The 19,399-nt window shown below is 35.7% G+C and overlaps 1 protein-coding gene across 1 annotated transcript; it reads right to left on the reverse strand.

Moving 5' to 3' along the window:
• Window positions 1–14,513: 14,513 nt before the first annotated feature.
• On the reverse strand, window positions 14,514–15,444 carry LOC110737082 (auxin-responsive protein IAA4-like). Its single transcript, XM_021917451.1, has 2 exons — window positions 15,128–15,444; window positions 14,514–14,992 (listed from the first exon to the last, which is right to left on the reverse strand). The coding sequence occupies exons 1-2, from the start codon at window positions 15,292–15,294 to the stop codon at window positions 14,656–14,658; spliced, it is 504 nt and encodes a 167-aa protein (XP_021773143.1). The 5' UTR covers window positions 15,295–15,444; the 3' UTR covers window positions 14,514–14,655.
• Window positions 15,445–19,399: the final 3,955 nt, after the last annotated feature.

The raw sequence follows: 19,399 nt of genomic DNA on the forward strand, positions 1-19,399 counted from the left end.
TAAAGATTAATTAGCGTATAATTAGTAGTAGTTTGTTCTGAATCAACAAGTTTATAATAGTAATTCTTTGTAATCCTTCTTGGAATGTGGGGAAAGGCGGATCTACCATATTCAATGATTTTACTATGTTGTCTTAGATGAATCTATTGTTGAATTTCAATTATATAAATGAAAAGAGTTGATTGTATAAAGAAACTTAAAGGCATAAAACTTAATGTAGTATAGTTAAGTTTAATTCATCTCATTTATCATAATCTAAATTTATTTCTTCATCCCAAAGTAAAATAAGGTCTTCAATGTATAATTTAACAAAGAATTTTTGTTACTAGGAATCAAAGTATCATTTATTAGATTGACAACTTACAATCTTTCATATGAATCTTACCTAGTACATACTATCATACAATCTAGAAATATTGAATATCTTACTCACACTAAATTAACTTTTAGAGACAAGAGGAGTACATTAAATAATTTTATTTTAAACTTAACAAAAATAAAAAAAATAAAAAAATTTGTTAGTAATGAAACACATTCATATATGACATTGTAAATTTGTATTCTCAAATTTAGGGATGTTTTAAGTTTGTAGAATTGTAAGTTTATGAATTTTAGTTTTAATTTAGGGATGTTTAAAAATTTTAGACTTGTAAGTTTATGAATTTTAACTTTAATTTCCAACTTAAGTCTTTAAGCATATAAATTCAAATCTAATTGAAAGTTCAATTTCTTATAGCATAAGGTCAGAATCGACATAATTGATTCATTTTTTAAAATTAAAACCAAAAAAATTCAACTTTGGTTTTTTTTTTTTAATAGTAGAATCCATAAATCTTATCTTTTAAATGATTAATTCCACCGCCCAATTTCATGCAAATAATAATTAACAATAATAAAATGTGCCGCGTTTAGAGCTAGTGCTTTAGCCTACCCAACATCAACTGTACAACTTGCCTTTGATTCAGGGGAACACTCTACGAAAGCGGAATAACTAACAAAATAATTTTCCAAAATGAAAACCGAATAATTAATTAATTAACTAATTAAAAAACTAATTAATTAATCAATTAGTTAATTGATTAATCAAGCAGAAAGTAGTTATGTCGCGTTGATTAAGATCTATGTTCATTATTCCCAAACAGCCGTGATTATTAAAGTACTGCCTTATGGACTAAAAGTATAACATTATGATTAAAAATACCATTTATTCAACAACCTAAAGCATATATGTTTGTACAGCTAGATAATTCTGTTTATTGAGTAGTTCTTACCATTGCATAGGTAATCTTTTATAATCTTTAGCGACAAATTTTCATGTTAGACAGACAATAAACAACTGTGAGAATAGTACCTTTATTATTTAGGGATTATGTACGGGTATTGATTATTGTCTTACAAGAAATTAGCATGAGAAAGTCTCTTAAAACTTAATTACTCACTTTATAAGGAATTATCAACGTCTTTGGAGCTCTCTAAAGCCCAAACTATCCATTTGATATGAGTTTGTAGTCGCAAAGGATTGTTCATGGAACTACCATAAAGTTTACTCATAAAACTGCATGTTATAGTACACATATTCATCAAAATACTTCTTCGTATGTGAGGAAATTTAGTGAGGGTCCTGGATGACACATGCTCCACTACTTTTTAAAATTTATAACATTTAGAACAAAAAATAAAGATAAAACGAGCAAGTATTGAATTGACAATCACAAATATCCCGCCAACCTATACCATACGAAGTATGTATTACTAATTCAAATTTTACTATTAACGTGACTAATAATTTGGAGACTATAATTGTTTTGATTCATAATTAAGGAAGTATAAACTGGCCTTAATGGAAGGTGTGATAGACAATTGAGGGACAAGGCCCAACTAAGAATACAACGGATATGCTGAAGGATGTGGGCTGGCAAGAAGGGCCAAGCGCGTAGCATCCTCTGCCAGGCTTGAATTTGTCCATTTAATGTACCAAATAAACAACAACAACAAAACAGCAAAAGTTGGGGATAATTAGCCAAAGTGAGCTTTATTCACAAAACAATTTTTTAAGCTAGACTTGTGGCCAAATTATTTACCAAATTAAACTTTCGGACAGCGTTTTATACCCTGGTTTTTATTAAAAAAAAATCAATTTGTAAAACGCTGTCCGATGTTGACTTGTTTTTTTTCTTAAATTTCGTAATTTCTGATTTTTAAAATGTAAAAAAAAAAAAAAAAAAAAAAAACATTTCAAATACACTAAAACGTTGACTGAGGCAGCATTTTATGTTATGAATTAAATGGTGTTTGGGACAACGTTTTATGTACAATTTCTTTTTGTACATAAAACGCTGTCCCAGACAGCGTTTTTCTTGTTGGACTGCAGCAGCCAACAACTAGCAGCAGCTTCCTCACTCCAAAGTCAGCCCCCAACCTACCACCCCCATCCCTCATTCAGCCAACACCCTCCAACACCACCCCCACCACCAACCCCAACCTCAACCACCATCCCCATCGCCATTCACGATCCTCGATAACCTCCCCACCACCATCGACCACCACTAACCACCACCTCCTGCCACTTTCGCCCACCCTTAGCCACTTCAAACCACACCAACCACCCCCAACAGCACTACAACCACCATGAACCACCACATTAACCACGACCGCCCATCGCTTCTACCCCGTTTCTCATTATGGAGCCAAATGTTTTTTGTTTGCTATATGTCGGCCTAGAATGATCTATTTTGACTGACATAAGTCCGATTTGGACAAATAAGGAAATTAAACTTCAAACCACACACAGATTCATTCAAAAAACATTTATTATATTAATAATGTAAGTGTTATATACAACAGACTAGAAAATCCAATTAGCAAATAAATCAGATAATACTATCCTGACTCATTTATTCGGGGTAACGATTCTCTATCCTGTCTGTCGTCCATCTGTCCAACACGACGCCGCCTGTAATGAGTAATGGTGGTAAATGGGTCTGGGGGCGGTGGCGGAGTCTGCTAGTTGGACGATGGGTCCTCCGGAGTAAGGGTGGGCGCAGAACTGTGGATGATGTAATCCTCTGCGACTCTAGGTGACGTAGGATCACCTCCACCGCTACTCTAGCCTAACTCGAACTGTGAATGGACGGAGTGGCGTCCCTAACCGTCCCGCGGGTGGACGAGATAGTCGTGACCATACCTCTGCAAGGTAGCCGCGCCCATATCTCGCACCCGCTTGACCTGGGCTCTGGTGGGTCTGTCTGCAAGGGCGTCTGATAGTGCATCAACCATCGCCACCATATCCGCCGCCTGCAGTAATCATCAAATCACCGACGACGAAGAACTCCAACTGTCGCTGCCATAGGTCAATGTAAAGCATATGCTCCACTAACTAGTTTTTCTCCCCCTTTCCCCACACTACTTGGGGACAGGCTGGCGTAGTCCAAACTGTGGCATGACTTTGTCGGGTAGGTGACTCTCCACAACCTCGAAACAGATCATGGGAGTCCTGGCACGCCACTCTGCCTGATGATCCAGCAGATGTGCAAGCATGTCATCAACTAAGTCAGCTACACACGGATCCCATGTCATCTGCAATAACACATCAAAAGTAATACCATAAATAGGTTAGTGCACAGACAGTATACATATTAAATAAATGTTTACAAATTCCTTTTAAGTTACCACTTGATCCTCGGTGAGTCGGTCAAGGGCATCTCAGTAGTACGGAAGACCCCTCGCCCCATGCGCATGTGTCAGTTTAGGGACCACCCACCTAATACCAAAAAATGTTTTAGTTTGTCAACCAGCAAAATAAAACCGTATGAGGTCTAAAATAATGACAATTGTTACAAACCTGCAACCATACGCCTCGTCAGGTGTAGGGAGCGATTGAGCAATGTACGCCTGGTACTGCTGGTCCCTATCTTGTTGCCCATGACGATGTACAGCAGGCCTACCTGGTCTGCCTACATGGATGTGCTCCCAAGCCCATAACTGTAATACAAAAATACAAAACTAGGTTACGTATAAACTAGGTAAGTAATTGCCAAACTAGATTGTTGATAATTAGATGGGTTACCTGAAGCACAATCAAAGGACCTCCGATCTCGCCAGAACCACGGTGGGATGCTCTACATAGCTGGTGATACAACGTCGCCAAACAGGCACTACCCGAGCTGTAGCCATGGATATGATCCCAGTCGTGGTCTACCAGCTGTAGGTAAATAAGCTGCAGATGGCTCCCGCTCTTGTTGCAGAACAACACGCCCGAGATGAGCAGGAATAGGTATGCTCGAGCGTGTCTCTGAACCGTGGCGCCATTAGCGTCCGCAGGCAGCACACGAAAAGTCTCGCGTATCCATCCGGTTCTCAACCCGGAGCCTCTGATATTGTCGGGACCTAGCTGAACCCCGAGAACCCGAGCTACCAAACCATGGGGATCGGCTAACGCGAGTCATGTCACCGCAGTCCCGGTGCGGGCCTTTGTATGTGACTAGGGTAAAGCCACGCGAGTGCTCACTTGTTTTAGTACCCCGTAGCGACCAACCACATTTCTTTTTGCACTGCAGATGAAGGACATTCTCATTCGAGGTCACTGTGGTGTAGAATAGATTCCTCTGTATAGAATACATCTTCACCATTTCTTGAAGCATTTTCTTACTTTAAAAAAACATGCCCTTCTCAAATTCTCCCACGGGAACAAATGAGGTACTAAGCAGTTTAAAATTACGAATTGGTGTCGGAAGTCTGGCCGGAACGCCGCCGTGGTAAGTGGGGCGCCTGGCCGGGACGCCGCCACCGTGGCTGGGGCGCCGCCACCGTGGCTGGGGCGCCTAGCGAGGACACCGCCACCATGGTAGTGGCGTTTGGCTGGAACGTCACTGCCATGGTGGCGGCGTCCTGGCCAGGCGCCCCAGCCACGGTGGCGGCGTCCCTGCCAGGCGCCACCTCCACCATTGATTTTTTTTTTGTTTTTATAATTTTATTTAAAGTTTTGTTTTTGTTTTTTTTTTTGAACTTTGATAAATTTGAAATTAAATATGTGTTAATAATTTTTTTTTTTTTAAAAACAAAATTTTATTTGAAATTATGTTTGAAAAATGTGTGAATAATTTATAAAAATAAAATAAAATTAAGGTTTAATATGAAATTATGTGGTAATATGTGTTAATAATTTCAAAAAATAAACCAATTTATAATTTTGTATGTGTGTGAATACTTTTGTATATAATTACGTGTTGATTTTGTTTTAATTTTGTATAAATTTAGAAATTAAATGTATTATGCGTTAAATATAGAAATGAAATTTAGAAATTTAAAATTTAGAAATTACTTATGTGTTCAATTTTTTTTTTTTTGGTTTTTTAACTTTGATAAATTTGAAATTAAATATGTGTTAATAATTTAAAAAAAAAACAAAATTTCATTTGAAATTATGTTTTAAATTTGTGTTAATAATTTATATAAAAAAAACAAAATTATGGTTTAATTTGAAATTATGTTTTAATATGTGTTAATAATTTCAAAAAATAAAAAAATTTATGTTTTAATTTTGTATGTGTGTGAATACTTTTATATATAATTACGAGTTAATTTTGTGTTAATTATGTGTAAATTTAGAAATTAAATGTATTATGCGTTAAAATGAAATTTCGAAATTTAAAATTTAGAAATTACTTCTGTGTTAATTTTGTGTCAAATGTATTAATTTAATCTTTATGTAATTATATTTATATGTCATTGTTGCAGGATTATGGTGGAGACGGAAATGATTATAGTGGGATTTTTGTACATGATGGTCTGTTCGAAGATGCTCAACAAGCGATTGATTGGGCAAAACAGGTTGCAATAAGATCAGGTTTTTGTTTAGTAGTAGCAAGTCATAAATCGCAACGGGATGGTAGAATGGATCGCATTTTGAAATGCGACTGTTATCGCAAAAGGGAGGAACGAGATTTCAGTAAAGCGATTCGGTTTGATACAAAGCGGAAAGGTTGTGGCTGTCAGTTCAGAGTAAAAGTTCGAGAACTGCAAAGTCGTGACGGTTGGGAAGTGAAGGGTTACGGTAAATGGGGGTATTAGAACCATGAGATGATAGTATATGAAGTGGGTCATCGACAGTTAAGCGGCATAAGTCCTGCTGCGAAGACACATCTACAACGTCAAACAGAAATTGAGGTTTGAACGGTCAGAGGGAAGGAATCCTATACAGCAACTTGTACACCAGGCACAAGCACATGGTTATCTGTTCTAGTTTAAATCTGATGAAGACACGTCGGAGGTGGCTCATTTATTCCTTGTGCATCCTGATTGTGCTGATATGATCACGTCTTGGCCATCTGTGATTTTGATCGATTCAACATACAAGACAAATAAGTACAAGTTCCCACTGGTTGAGATGGTTGGATGGCTCCAACAAACCATAACTTTCTGATTGGTTATGCAGTCATGAAGGATGAGATGGCTGCGAGTTATCATTGGGTGTTGGAGAAGTTGAGAAACTACATCGGCCCTAATGTTCAGCCATCAACCATCGTCAGTGATTGTGAGGGAGGTCTCTTTGCCCCTATAGCGGAGCTGTTTCCAGAGTCGAAGCATTTACTGTGTACATGGCACATTAACATTTGTGTGAAAGTCAAAGCCTACAACTTGTTCAACAAGAATTTAGAGTCAGTCGAGAGATTGGTAAATAGTAAGTGCCGGAAGATCCTGCAAGCTACCACAGAGGCAGAGTACGATCGAGCCTTGGAGTAGTTCAAAGATGCGTACCAATGGTGCCTGGCAATGGTCGACTATGTGATGCAGCAGTGGATACCCCAGAGGGAAAAGTTTGTCAAATATTGGACAAACCAAGTTTTTCATTTTGGAAACACTACAACATGTACAGTTGAGAGCGCTCATAAAGCTGAAGGACTAGATTGATTCTTCCACCTCTGCTCTAGATACATTATTCGAGAGAATAAACAAGGCAATTGACACTCAAAAGAACGGCATCAAGAACTCTCTCGAGGACTCTAGACGGCGACATGGCATGATGTATTGCCATTTCATATTTAAGATTCTCCATGGTCGTGTGTCACACTACTGCTTGGGGTTGATTCTGAGCGAGCACAACCGAATGAGGGAGTTGGGTGATGAAGTGGCTATTCGGTGCGAATGTACTATTTCAGTGACTCATGGACTTCCTTGTGCATGCACCATTCACCGCGTAATTACGCAAGATAGGGCATTGTTACATGTTGATCAAGTTCATCCATTCTGGCAGACGCTCGTTATTGGAGAGCATGTTGTTCCACAGACGGTCCACCGTGAACAGGAGGAGTTGGAGCAGTTTCGTTTGATGTTTGACCAAGTGTCCTCCAGTCACCCTTTAATCATTCATGATGCTACCCACGTACTTCATGACATGTTCAACACGTCATGCTTGGATCACGAGGAACCTGAAGGGGTCGAGCGACCTAAAGGTCGACAAGCAAGGCGGAACAGGAGTGCGTTTGAATACATTCGTGGTCGTGGTCGTGGCCGTGGTCGTACATCGTCATCAAGTGGTAGCCAATCTTCTTCGTCGGTGAATATGCCCGGCACCGGTACAGTACTTTACTTTACTTTACTTTTTAGAATGTTTGTTTAGTTTACTGTTGACTTGTTAATTGTGTTTACTGATATGTGCAACAGGAAGAATGGACGTTGAACAGTTTCCATATAAGGACAGGATCCCGAACATCATCATGACATACTTGGACGGGTTGAATGATGTGGTTGCAGATGGTAACTGCAGATTCCGGGTCGTGGCTGATGTGTTTCAGATGGGTGAAGACAACTACGGTTTAGTGCGTCAGTTGATGTACAGTGAAATCGCCTCAAACCGAGACGTTTATCGCCATGTGTACGACCAAGACTTGGATAGGTCTCTACAGCGTATCCGGTGGGGAGGAGGACCTTGCGGTCAAAATCATTGGTTCGACGCGACACTTGATCTCTACAAGTGTGCAGTCATGCATTTTGGCCTTGGTTTGCATAGTCGAGCTTATTATCCATGTACCACGGTTCTCTCTTGGTGTTCGCGTGAAACCGTCACTAGACTGGTAAGAGAGTTTGCTATTGCATTTCTGGGGTCGTCATACAGACATTTCATCCGATTGGACCTGTCATCCGGTTTTACGGTTCCGCCGATCATACCTCGGTGGTACACCATTCGTAGAACAAGCGTAGAGGGTTGGGATGCGCGCTGTATCATGACCGGATGCAGCAGTGGAACAACCTAGCTGCCTTTTAGTTTTTCACGCGTATACCTACCTTTTCTATGTAACCTTGTAATTTTGTTGCTATTTTTATTCCATTTATTTATTTTTCGTCATCTAATTTTGACTAAATTTATATCTTACATGCACACTAATTAGATCTTGCGCGTTACAAAATGAAAAGATAATGTCAAATTTTAAAAACTTAAAATAATAATTTCAAATGTTACAAACTAAAAAGATAATGTCAAATTTTACAACCTACTATTATAATATACAAAATGTTATATAAATAAAATGCCCACAGATCAGTAATCCCTCTGTGACGCCCACTGCCACTGCTCAAGGGCCCGTTCCAGATCATCAATAACAGTTGTGCCTGATGCAGTCGTCATGTTGTCCCTCTCCTGAAAGAGTCTTTGTCCTAGCTGCATCATCTTTCCCATCCACTACACACAACGACATACATAAAATTAATTATCGATGTATTAAAAATAAAAATAAAAAAAACACACAACAATAAATGTTTTATGAGACATACCGCATCCACGGCAGTGGGCGGTGGCACATCATCATCATCGGCGTCGCCAAGTTGAAGGTCTCTGATCAACCTCGGGTGCGAATACCGGCTGTACCATTCCATGTAGTGCTAGTCACACATGCCAGTCACCCCAGTTGGCGGCCGCTGCAGCTCCGCAGTCCATAGGCGGGCAACCATCGAAAATTGCTCCCGTGGCAACCATGCTTTCCGGCCGTTGGACGACGTACTCCTTCGACGACGCAGATCGGACCGCCTTACTGGGCCATGCTGGTGGAGGAAGGACAACTTGGACAAATCCAAGCCGGCGAAGACAACGCTGGGGCATGTACGCCTTTACGATCTCACGATACTGAATCAGTCCCGTGTACAGGGTCCTGGGTACCCTATTACTAGGGTTTTGGCCAAAAGGCATCCAGTTCACCTGCACATTTTTTCAAATCAGTAAGATTCATATAGTAAATGCATCAAAATATAAAATTACGATTAATTTATACACTTTACCTGTAAGGGGGACATCCTGTCAAGCAATAACCGTATCGATCGGAGGCGGTCAACGGACTTCTTCTCGAACCGCGAACTCCACGCAGAGGCACGTGCCAGCCCATCCCCAATAGGAACCAGGTTGCGGTGTGGTCTAAACGCAGGAAAATACTCGTATACCCAGGTCTGTAACAATGTCAGAAATCCAGTGATACCTGCTGCGTCAGCCCGACTCAAGAATCCTAACTGGCGATACTGATACGCCAACGTAGCCGACCCCCAAGAATACTGGCCTACTGTGTCAGGCTCACACGCGTCAACTAAGTCGCGTGGCCTGAGCTTGTTTCCGCTCTTATCCGGAAACAAGGTACACCTGAGAAGAAGGAAGACATATGCAGCCAGTTGTGTGTCATGCGTCCTACGTGCAGCCTGGTGCAGACATCGCTGCAAAACGGCTGCGATCTTCACACCGTCGTGGTCCCAAACACCAAGCGTCGCGCTGTACAGCGCAGCCCTGTCCACCGCCAATAGCTCCGCTAGTAAATCTGTCTGATCCGCATCAGTCACAACAGAAAGTCGTTTTCCCTCTGCGGGAATCCCAAGGATGGCCTCGACGTCATGCAACATGATCGTCATCTTGCCGAACGGAAGGTGGAAAGAGTTCGTATCCGGCTGCCATCGCTCAACGAAAGTCGTGATCGGCGTTGAGTCAATCCTATCGTGCATGGTGTCAGGAAGGTAACTCACTCTAGTGCCCCTCAATCGGTCGACCATCTCACTCTCCTCCGGCCAAGCCTCAGCCCAATGACGCAAAAAGTTACAAGTCTTTTCCCGGGTTTGGCATTTCAAAATGCCCGTATCCAAAGCCCTCTCCTGGTCCTCCGAGATACGGGTAGCGATGTGTCCTAGAAAGCTAAGAATCACACTCCCGTCTACAGGCCCCCTAGCCACCTCACCCCTCACTACCCAAGAATCATTAACGGCCCTCGACCGTTTTCTGCTAACTGCAGACACAGTGGACGCAGATGATGTGCCAGATCTACTAACAAATCTACCATCTCTACCCTTACGCACGCACATCTACCCTATGCGTCTCATGCATATCATCAAGCCTCTGACTGAATGGACCGTAATCATCATATGGTCCACTCTGATCGTCCATCCCAAGCACCACATCCTCCTCATCTGCGTCCTCCTCCACCTCCACCTCCTCCTCCTCCTCCTCCTCCTCCTCCTCCTCATCACCATCATCATCTTCATCGTCCTTAGAATAGTGCACCCGTTCTCTGCGAGCCGAGGCCAAAGTACCACGGGATCTAACGTGTGGATCCTGAGCTCTCCATTGAGTAGATTGTACTTCTAATTAGGTCCATACTCTTCCCCGCACCAGTTCGAAAATGCGATACCTAACTCTATTTAAATAACGGAAAATAATAGCAATTGTTATTATTATTATTATTATTATTATTATTATTTATATTAATATATCTATTTTCAAAAGTATCAACAACAAAAAATAGAAATACCTAACCAAAAAAAATATCAAATACACAAAAAAAAATACTAACAAATTGACATAAAAAATTAAAGTACACAACACCGGAAAAAAAAATTTAAACAAATTAGAAAATACACACAAAAAAAAATACCAACACATACAAAATAAATATGAACCTAAAAAGGTAAATAAAAAAAATAAATTAAATAAACAAAACAATATACAAATAATTGAAAAAAAAAATATAAACATAAAAAAAAAAAAAAAAAAAAAACAACAACAACAACAACAAATTTGAAAAAAAAATCTAAACATAAACAAAACAATATAAACATAAACCAAAAACAAAAAAATTACAAACAAATAAATCAAACAAAAAAATTAAACATAAAAAAAACAATATAAACCAAAAACCAAAAATTATAAACAACAAACAAAAAAAATCAAAAACATAAACAAAAACCAAAAAAAATAAAAATTATAAACAAAAAATAAAAAAAAATAAAAAAAAAAAAACCAAAACAAAACAAATAACCAAAAAATTTGAAACAAAACCAAAAAAAACAAAAAAATAAAAAGAAAACAAAACACATAAAAAATACAAAAAAAAATAAAAACAAAAAAAACTGGAAATAAAATCCAAAAAAAAAACTGAAAAAAAAGAACAAAATGAAATAAAAACTGAAAAAAATTAAAAAAAAATTACAGACTAAAAAAATGAAACAAAATAAAAAAAAACTGAAAAAAAAATAAAAAAAATAAAAAAAATACGAAGCGCCACCTGACCAGGACACCCAGGCCACGGTGGCGGCGTCTCCGTCCGCCACCGCTGTGGCCTAGGCGTCATGCCTAGGCGCCGCCACCGTGGCCTGGGCGTCTTGGCCAAGCGCCAAGACCGTGGCTCCGGCGCCAATTCACGTTTTTTTTTTTTAATAATTAAAAAATACCTTTTCACCGCGTGACCGCCTACCCTCCGCCTCCGGTGCCGCCGCTTCTTTGCCTTGCCGCCTCGACATTTTAAAAAAAATTTAGAGAGAAAATGGGAGTAGAGAGAAGATGAGAGTGTGTTTTTTAATTTGTGGGCAAATGTGTCAATTCACTTAAAATTTGTGGGGTTTTATGTAGAGATTTGCGGGCGATGTTTAGCAGTTCACAATAAATTAGGTTAAGAATGATCCATATCATATTTTAGTGAACTTGCGTTAGACGGTAAGATTCAGTGAAAACTTAAGTTTGAGATTTGTCAAAAATTTGAGTTTTATACACAGAGAGTACAAAAATGTCATTTCAAATTGTTATCTCTAAATTTTTATTTATTTTTTCTTTTCTTTTTTTTTTTAACATATTTTTTATGTAATACTCAAAACGTTTATTTGGTTACCTTTGTTCTTTTTTTTTGGTAGTATATTTAAATGGATAAATATATTACGTAATATTTTGAGTCATGTCTAAGATGAGTATTAGTTGGATGGTGAGGCGGGAAAGAAAGGAGGGATTTTTCTTTTTTTTTTTTTTTTTTTTTTTTTGCACAAAGAAAGGTGCGAATTAGATGGGTATAGATATCCATGTTGTTGGTAGGTGGGGCATGAATGGTTCAAAACTTGCACTCATTGGGCCTAAGATGAGGATGGGTTTTGGACCCATCGCAAGGATAAGGATGAAAATATTAATTAAGCTGAGGATGGGAAGGTCAACACCAACATTGTCTCGTCTCATTGACATCCCTAAATAAATACCCTTCGCTTGTATCATTCAAGTGACATCCGCCCTTGACTTAACTAATTGGTTGTCATGTGGTCCACAGTCTAGCTTGTGCCAACTTTGACTATATTAAACCTCACTTTGGGCTTAAATTTTTTGTGGCCCAAAAAGGGATCAGGTTGAACACCCAAACATAAGTGATTATAAAATACCACTAAGAAATTCCCTCAAAAAAAAATAAAAATAAAAAATTAAATAAATAAAAAAAAACTACTAAGAGATTATTCACAAACTTAAGTCCATAGTATACAGTACACAACAACGCATAAAAATTAAGGCAAGATGACCATTTGATTATATATTCTCAACTCTCAACTTTTTTTCAATTGTAAATAAATGAAATTAAAGGCGAAAACTTGTACACAACTAATCGTGCCTCCTCAATGATAGCGTCTAATGATGATAATAGCTTAACCTTTATCTCAAAGAATCAAATTCGTTTGTCGCAACTCACAAGTCAAACATTTCATTAATGCTAACATTAATTGACTCACGATCTTTTAATATTCAAACAAGCCTAAAACCAAGCCAATACAAGCCATCAACCAATGCTACTTTTATTCGTGAACTTTAGAGGGCTAGATAGACCGTACCTTTAAGAGAGTCGTTGATACATTATAAACCCAATTTAGATTTTTAATGAATGAAATGAGTAAAATACTAATACTAGGCTTAACTACAAATAATGATTGATGCTAGGGCAATTGGGTTGGAAGAAATTAGATTTCCCTAACATTATTCTTACTACGGAGTATATGAGTATATCCCATGTTCGAGCTTAATTAAGACCAACTATTATGACCTACAAAATACTACAAAGTCTATTGCATACTACAAAGACTAGTGCATTCTACTAAAGAAGTGTGCAGTGTGCTGTTTATTTAGACTACATTTGGAAAAACACATATTCAAATCTCATAATTAAAATCAGAGCATTGTGTCAACGTTAACCCCATTTCGGATACAAATATTTCCTTTGACCTATATTTTATTTTTTCTTGTTTCCATTTGATTATGGGCATCCAACCAATTGAATTACATAGTTTGACAGCCACTAAACCTATTTTTTCTTGTCCATAAACCCTAATTCTCTCTCTAAATCCTTCAAACACCCTATAATACCTTCAAATACATTCAAAATACCATCAAAACTCCGCCATAAAAACTCCCTCATTATTCATCTTCGACCATTACTTGAGACACACTAGATTGGATCCTTTAGGTGGTATTGGTAAAACCCTAGGGCCATGGTTCATCAATATTAAATCATATCTTCTTTTTTTTGTTTTATTTTTTCTAAATCCTTTTTGAATTTTCTTTTGAATGGTTATTTTATCATACTTTGTGTATATTTGTGATGTAGATCCATATTCTTATATTTATGTATTTGTTATATACTAACATTATTGTACAAGTATTTATTTTGTTATTGATAATGTTATTAATTATGTCATGTATATTATTGAGTTTTTTGCTCAATTATTGTTTTAATTATTCCTAACATGATAGGCCTAAATTTTATTTATTTTCTCTAATATTACTCTATTTATAATCCTTTTCTATTATTGTTTGTAATCACCAATTGTTATTGTTAATCAAGACCTATTAAATGCAATCGCACCTGAAAAGATATTTGGACAATGGATAAGATCATTTTTAACCGTAATAATTTCAAGTGGTCACCAAAAATAATGTCTACCTCTTGTTTTATATCTTGTCATTGAGCCAAGAAAGGCTTTGATTGATGAATAAATTAGTAACTTCTTTCAAAATAAAAATAATAAAAAATTATATAACTTATTCCAACCATACGTATGAAGCTCTTGCCTCTTAGATAATAATAATAAAAATAATTATTATAATTATAAGAACTTTTTATTTTTTGATCAAGAATTCAAGATTATAAGAGAACTTTGCAATTTTCATAACATAAATAAAATTGAGATGAGTATTCATTTACACCTTGGCAAAAAAAAAAAAAAAAAAAGAAAGGATGATGATCTTACATAAAAATTTGATCTAATAAACCAAGTATATAGTATTGTATAGAGTATTACATAATTTTGTGATTTGCAAATCATTCTTCACAAAATTATACTAAGTATTTACGGTGTATTTGTCACAAAAAAGTTGATTAATTAGATTTTTTAGGCCAACCCTTTAACTTCAGATCCTTTTATCAATCTAAGTCGTTTACAAGAACCAATAAACATTTCCCATGGAACATCTCCAACCAACATCCAATCTCCATCTTTGTCTTCATAAGTTGGTTCATCCTTTCCAGCTTTAAATTTGAACAACTCTTCTAAGGCCTTTAAGAGTTCCTTGTAATCATTGTATTGTTTTAGATCAACCTTTCTAAGGTAAGGAGCTCCGTCCATGCTAACTTTCACGTACATTCTTGTGCCTTCTTCTTGTGATTTCGTAGCTTGAAGGCAATTTTTTCGGTATGACCTAATAGGAGGCCATCCGACTGCTTGAACCCTATAATTATAAGTAGAAAAAAATCAATTAGTAACGTGATCATGAGGTATGTGACTAATAAATAGAGGATAAAAAAAATCTAGATAAATATCAGGTGAAGCGAATATGATTTATATCAAAGTTTCATCAACTTACTTTCTTTGTGAGATTTGGTGGTCGTCATGACAATCTTCAATACCAGAAGTAGATTCCTCACTAATATTTGAAAATGATCTTTTCTTTTCAGATCCATTAGTTCCTGGTAAGCCTAATCTCAACTCTGTATCATTATGATAGCTTGAGATTTCGTTGCTCTTTTCCATTGCTAGATTTAAGACAAAAACTAAGGTGATAAGCACAGTTTTGAAAGGTTTGAACTAGTAACCAAAGGGAGAAGTTTTAATCTTGTGTAGGTTAGAAAGCAAATTATTTGTTGATGTATGTTTTGATGAGAAGATGCATGAACTATGGGTTATATATATATAGACATGGAATTATATAAGAGTGGGTCTACTTTGAGCACGTGTGGTGTACTTAGCAGTTTGATTAGAAGACAGGACTTATCAACTCATTAGTTACTTGTCGCTCAACTGCACATGCCCTTGTTTGATCCTTTTGGTCTGTTGAGAAACTTGGCTTTTAAGGCCATGATTCTAGGACAGCTTTTTATTACTTTCCCTCTAAAATTAAGTGTTTGATGTTTATCAAAATGTTAGTTACTACTCCGTACGTGTAACATAATAAGAATCTTAATACTATATTATGGTATTTTAATTAAATTTAATTTATCCTTCAAAAAAAAAAATTAATTTAAAATAGTTATAAATCTATACTAATAAAGTTGATATATAGATTATGTAGTAGTATGTCTCAAAAAAAAAAAAAAAAAAGAAGTATGTAGTAGTATTGTACTGTTTAAATAGATATATAGATTATAGATCAGAGATCAAACCATTAATGTTAATATGATACTATGGCAACTAATGCATTAGTTTATACAAGAGTACGTACAAGACTTGTGATCAATCTTGCAAACCAGCATAATAATCTCATTCTGTTCATGAATATTCTGTTAATAAAGATGCACAAATATATATATTATACTTTCTTTTTTTATTACTAAAAGTTCGACTCAATATTCATTTTTGAGCTGTTCAATAAATTCGATTCAATTTTATTTTATTACCCTCCTTATACTTTTTTACATTCTCTCTAATCTTATTTTATCCACCTTATTACCTCATCTAGCTACACTAATTTATTCACTTTATTTTTACACCACTCACTTTTTTCCATGTATTATGAGCAAACAAAAGACTACAATAAAGTGATCGGTCGAACTTTCTAAAACAAAGGGCGTGTATAGTTTGTTGGTAATTACATTGCATCATATCAAGTGTGTTTTACATTAATGTGTTATTACGCTTTAATTTGAATCCTATAAGCCTATTAAGGATTTACACTGTACCTTGCGTTTACACTTAGTTGGACCTAATAAGCCATAATAATTCAACTTGTTTAACACTTAATTTTTTTTAAGGTGACAAAAATGCACTCGTACTCTTTGTACCTCGCAATATCTACAAGACTACACCTTTTCTATTGTTTTCTTTCTCTTACTTTAGCTATGTTTTTTTTCCTTACACCCACTTGCCTCTCTTTGAAACAAGATTTATTTTACAGCCGCACATAATTAAATACGGAAGGATCGGAGTAGTAACAACAAATACTATACAAGTGCGAAAACGCAATGACTCTACTTCTAGTACCTTAAATTTGAAAACATTAAATTCATAGATGATACTCCGTATAAAGTAAAAGAACATTTGGTGTAGCACAAAATTTAGACATCACCAATTTCCAAAGATTTACCTTTGTCATCCCTAGTAATTCCTAATAAACCTTTGTCTCTTTGATTCTAATCAAGAACCAAAATAACTTCTAACGAATGGTTGTGTATGCAATTACTTTATTAAATGTCGATTATGATGTACGCTAATAATTTATTCATATATAAATCTAAAAAATCATAAAACTTAAAGTATGTAAGCTTGTACTATGTAGTTTAGAAGAACGAAATTAAAGGCCTTAAATATTTACTTGATCAATCCTTAGATATTAACTTACATATCTATATAAACGTGTTCAATTAATTATGATTATTATTATAATTGTGGTGTAGTAAATAACTACGTAAAATATAACCCATTTTATAGTGTTACAAAAAAAAAAAAAAAAAAAAAAAAAAAAAAAAAAAAACATCATATCATAGGTTTTATAAAAATTAAATAAAGTCATAATCATAATTATGATCAATATAATGACTTCTATTACTTTACCGACAATTTGAAAGCAAGAATCTGAAATGCATGTAGTTGGATAAGGATAGTAGTTGTAACGTAGACGTGTAGGTCACACTATCTCTAATTTGAGGGACAAGCTTAGGACATACGTTAATGCAAACCCTATTTTTTTTAATTAATAAGAACTCTAATTTGGGTGGTTATGATTGAATTTAGAAAGTAATGTGGACCGTTGGATGAGAGTAGATGGTGGTGGTTGAGAGAACTATCCCACATGAAAATGCCCTGCAAAATCTTGCAAACAACAGCTTGAAGATCTGGACCATTTAACTGACACCCATGACTTTGGGTCGGAGGACGCGGTCATGCGGATACATATATGATCATATTAATTATCTGATATGTGGTGTGGATACAAATCAACATTCTTATTATTCTTGTCAATATAATGAGTTATATGTATGATGTGTATATATACTTTGGTATCTTGGGTGGATTTGCGATTTTCATTATACGGAGTAATAATATACATCAAATCGGGTGTATCATATATTTATGATCGACATTTAATTTGTGGTTTATTGTTTAATTTAAATTTGTATTCCACTCTAGGGTGAAGGTTTATTGTTTAATTTAAATTTGTATTCCACCCTAGGGTGAAATAATCACCAATCAATTTGATGTATAACTAACGTGATGCATGTTTCGGCTAGAAATGTCATATTTTGTGTTTTTTGTACGTAAAATACTCCATAGTTTTATTCTATATGGAACAATCAAATCTCAAAATCTAACTGCTATAATAATATTGAATCATTTATTTTTTGTAAGTGTAACTTGGTAAAAGAAATGCAATTAATGACGAAAAGTGAGAGATTAAGAGTTTGACACAAGAGATGACACACATACATGAGTGTATATGAATAGGCTGGGGGGTGAATTCATTCATCACAAAAGAAACTAAAGAAACACAGCACAAGAATACACTATACTATACACAAAGGTACACAAAGGTGATGAGGTGTGTTATTTGTTACTTGTTTCACGTGACATGTGTATGGTAGCACGTGTCATGAATATGGCAGATTTAGATTTATCGTATCTATCTGTTTTAATAAAAAGAGTAGTGCTAATTGAAATTGATGGCATATGTATTGACTATAATTTAGAGCTATGATCGGATTGATCACAAATAAATTGAGTAGTGAGTAAATGAAATTGATAGCGTATTGACTATAATTTAGAGCTATGACCAGATTGATTACAAATAAGTTGAGTAGTGAGTAATTGAAATAGATGGCGTATTGACTATAATTTAGAGCTATGATCAGATTGATCACAAATAAATTGAGTAGTGAGTAATTGAAATTGATGACATATTGACTATAATTTAAAGCTATGATCAGATTGATCACATATAAATTGAGTAGTGAGTAATTGAAATTGATGGCATAATGACTATAATTTAGAGCTATGATCAGATTGATCACAAATAAATTGAGTAGTGAGTAATTGAAATTGATAGCGTATTGACTATAATTTAGAGCTGTGACCAGATTGATCACAAATAAATTGAGTAGTGAGTAATTGATATAGACGGTGTATTGACTATAATCTAGAACTGATCGGATTGATCACAAATAAATTGAGTAGTGAGTAATTGAAATTGATGAATTATTGACTATAGAGTTATGATCATATACAACTAAACTTAGTTAATTTTACCAAATAATAATGCATGAGTATCAAATTTATTTTTAAAGGTTGTATCCATATTTTTTAGTCATGATATATGGTGATAAATAAACAAAACAAAAACTTATAAAAATTTATTTAACATTATTTAGAGAAATAGAGAGGAAATACAGTCGTAGAAGACAGTAAATAAAAGTTATATTTTGTCCAAAATAATAATTGTCTTAAAAGCTAGGAAGATATACACTCTACAGACCAAAAGTAGTGATAAACAAGGGCATGTGCTGTTAAGAGACAACTAACTAATGACTTGCTAATTCTGTCTTCCAATCACAATGCCAACTACACCAAACGTGCTCTAACTATAACCACTTTTATACAATTCTATGTGTATATATATAGCACATAGTTTTGTGCTTCATCTCATCAT

Source organism: Chenopodium quinoa, unplaced genomic scaffold, assembly GCF_001683475.1.
Source record: "Chenopodium quinoa cultivar QQ74 unplaced genomic scaffold, ASM168347v1, whole genome shotgun sequence".
Classification (NCBI taxonomy): Eukaryota; Viridiplantae; Streptophyta; class Magnoliopsida; order Caryophyllales; family Amaranthaceae; genus Chenopodium; species Chenopodium quinoa.

Excerpts from the sequence above, each read along its gene's own strand:
- LOC110737082 (XM_021917451.1), bottom strand. The coding sequence starts at position 15,294 with ATGGAAAAGAGCAACGAAATCTCAAGCTATCATAATGATACAGAGTTG. Across the intron at positions 14,993-15,127 it reads CACCAAATCTCACAAAGAAA|GGTTCAAGCAGTCGGATGGC; the intron begins GTAAGTTGATGA and ends TTATAATTATAG.